Raw genomic sequence first — 3,009 nt, forward strand, 5'->3', positions numbered from 1 at the left:
AAATACACGTTTGCTTGGGGGGAACGATTTACATAACAGCAGGGGGAGGGGGGGTGCTGGTGATGCTCTTATTGACATTTAACTGTATATCTGACAACTATCATATCGGCAGACATCTTCCCTCGCCTGCGCCTCGTCCATTGATTTTATAGCGGGACTAGTTATCCCTTACTTCTCAGCGTGAAAAATGTTTGACAATCGTGTGAAATACAAGGTGTGAGAAATAGCTGAAATGTGTGAGTCTCACGACGAATGCGTGAGACTTGAGAGCCCATGGCAGACAGACCAAGATGGAATTAACATAACAATAATAATGTATTTGTTAAAGACAGGAAAACACAGAAACAAAAGAAGCCTAAAGCATTAAATGTTACAAAATACGAATGAACAAATACGTTTTAAATAATGATTTGCTAAGGATTTGAGATGCAGACTAAATAGTAGGCTACAACTGACAGCAAATGAATGTGTAGCAAGATTTAGACCATGTCATGCTGTATGGTGCTGTAACAATAATGCTGTTCATAATTTAGCAACGAATGACTTGAATGTACCATTTATTACTAAGGGGAGTTTGTATTGCTCATTTAGCTTAGACATAAAGTTGATGCTGAAACCTTGTTGCTGCTTCCTGTATCTTGACCGTGTTTTATTTGTTACAGAACAAAACATTTGATTTGGTATTGACTTTCCCTTGTCATGTGTTTCTTTACATAGAAGGGAAAACATGAATTGAAAAATGCCAAGGAAGATGTAAGTTCTTTCTTACAAAATATTTCTGAGATGCTATTTTAGATTCTTTCTGTTTTTAGACTTTAACAATCTTTTCTAGTTATGATGAATCATGTTGTCTGAGTTGTTGTGTGTATGTGTGTTGAAACAGAGAGAAGGTGGCTCTCTACTCTGGGGAGTTACCTAAAGCTCTCTTTTGGAAGAGGGGGAGTCGAAAGTAAGTCCCCACTAAAATAGAGTTAATACTGCAAGCCTAGTAGTTGTCAGGTCAGGGTTTGGAGGTCTGATGTGTTTTAGTTGATTTATTACAAGAATACAGAACGTTCATTTGGATGGTGTGTTCTTCCAAATTGTACATTGAGTGCAATAGACTGTTGATGTGTAGACCTCTATCTGCATGTCACCTGTGTACAATAACACATGCTGGATGTGTGTGTTTCTCTCCCCAGGGCTGATGAACCCTCCTTCTTCAGAGCACTCTCACCTGGACAGATCCCAGACATGAGGATGTTGAATAACAAACGGTAAGACAGGGTCGTCCAAATGACGGCTATGTTTAGGGTTGAAGTTTGGGTTTGATATGATGGTTTTAAGGCTGGACAGAGACTAAATGCCAGTGTTGTCTATCTTGGAAAGAGGTTAAAACACAACTGTGATGTGATGTCCGGTCTGTCGTGTTTGAATGTGAGTTGATAATCTGCTGCCTGTGATGTGTCCATGTTACTGCAGAGGGGAGAGGTTCTATCTTGGAACCATCACCCTGGGGCTCAGTGACTCTGAGAGTTCCTCTGACGAGATCTCTTCCTTCTCGTCTGAAAGACTTCCCTGTCAACTTCCTGTAGCCACAAGGGGGTGTCCTCAAATGAACCAGTAAGTCTCCTCTTCACAAGGCACACACACTAAATGGTACAAAATGATTATGCATAAGAAATATTAGGAAGGATTGCTTGACATGTAGAGTGAACTACAAGGATATTGACCATGTTGTAATGGGTCTCATTCAGCGGGAAGATAAAGGAGCTAGAACACCTGGTGGAGGATTTAAGGAAAAACATAAAAGAGCTTCAACTAAAAAATCTTTCTTTGACAAACTCGGTTGAGAAATTCCAGCGAGTTAGAACCAAGAAGAAAGCTGAGATGAAGAATCTCAAGATGGAGGTATGACAATGTTACTTACTACTTCCTCACCACATACCCAAAGTTATGCAAAATAAACAATAATCTCATTGTGCTCTAGCATTGTCAGTTGCAAGATTCTTTAAGGTTGTAAATACAAAAGAAAAAGTTACCATAGGGACACACAGACACACGGAAGAGTTACCATTTGGACACATAGGTGTCCCTATTCAGTTTTTGTCATTTGTGAGTTCAATGCTTATAGAGGACAGCATAGGCCACCTTGTGTATAGTGTTTCATTGACCTTTTACGCATGCAGGTGCAGACACTCAGACAAGCAGCTTGTGATGGTGCTTGCCATAGAGGTCTGGACAGGAAGAGGGTAGAGAACAGTAGAGAGAGAGTGACCAAGAGAAGGGAAGAAAGAGAGATGTACAGTGATGAGATGTACACAGAGACAAAGGTTGATAAGCAGACAAAGCAGGATATTGACAAGAGGAAGATAGGGATAGACAGCTTGCGAGAAAAGGAGAAAGAGACACGGAGTGATGTGGAGGAACGGGACAACATGAAGAGGCACAGAGACAAGCTGCAGTGTGAGATCAAGGGGCTGAAAAGTGAACTTCTGCAGATGAAAATGAAGAGGGAGAAGGCCCAAGAAAAATATGAGAAGGATAAAATAAAAGCAAGGCAAGATGAAGAAAGAAACACAACAGAGTCACAGTGCCGGGCAGGAAAACGCAGAGAAGTGTTGGGAAGGGGAGAAATGGAGAGACGGTTGAAAGAGCAATCGTTAGAAAAACAAAGAGAGCATGAGACACAGAGGGGGATGGAAAGGAGAGAAGAAGAACTGACGCAAAGAGAGGCTGGGAGACAAAAGGAGAGACCAAAAGCTCTGGACACAGAAGGGGAGGACCTGCAAAGAAAACTAGAAAGAGAGCATGATAGACAGAGAGATATAGACAGACAGCGAGCGCAAGTGAGACAGGAAGAGGACAGACAGAAAGAACTAGAGAGAGCGGGGGAGGATGCAAGACAAAAACAAGATCATCAGAAGGAACTTGAAAGACAGAAGAAAATTGACAGAAAGGCCAAACAGGAGATGGAGGAGGCAAGAGAAAAAGAAGCACTGAAAAGGGAAGTTGAAAGACTTGAAGAGA

The 3,009-nt window shown here is 41.5% G+C and overlaps 1 protein-coding gene across 3 annotated transcripts in view; it reads left to right on the plus strand.

Annotated features, from left to right (window-relative positions):
• Positions 1-221: 221 nt before the first annotated feature.
• Positions 222-3,009, plus strand: part of LOC134026187 (trichohyalin-like) — an 8,915-nt gene continuing 6,127 nt past the window's right edge. The window contains exons 1-6 of one of the 3 annotated variants that reach the window (XM_062468696.1): positions 410-753; positions 884-949; positions 1,182-1,256; positions 1,552-1,602; positions 1,737-1,890; positions 2,169-2,828. In XM_062468696.1, coding sequence (XP_062324680.1) covers positions 740-753; positions 884-949; positions 1,182-1,256; positions 1,552-1,602; positions 1,737-1,890; positions 2,169-2,828 — 1,020 coding nt within the window. In that variant the 5' untranslated portion in view covers positions 410-739. Of the gene's footprint in view, positions 754-883; positions 950-1,181; positions 1,257-1,461; positions 1,603-1,736; positions 1,891-2,168; positions 2,829-3,009 lie in introns of all 3 variants that reach the window. The other 2 variants (XM_062468695.1, XM_062468697.1) reach the window with 2 other exon arrangements.

The sequence above is a fragment of the Osmerus eperlanus genome, chromosome 9 (assembly GCF_963692335.1).
Source record: "Osmerus eperlanus chromosome 9, fOsmEpe2.1, whole genome shotgun sequence".
Classification (NCBI taxonomy): Eukaryota; Metazoa; Chordata; class Actinopteri; order Osmeriformes; family Osmeridae; genus Osmerus; species Osmerus eperlanus.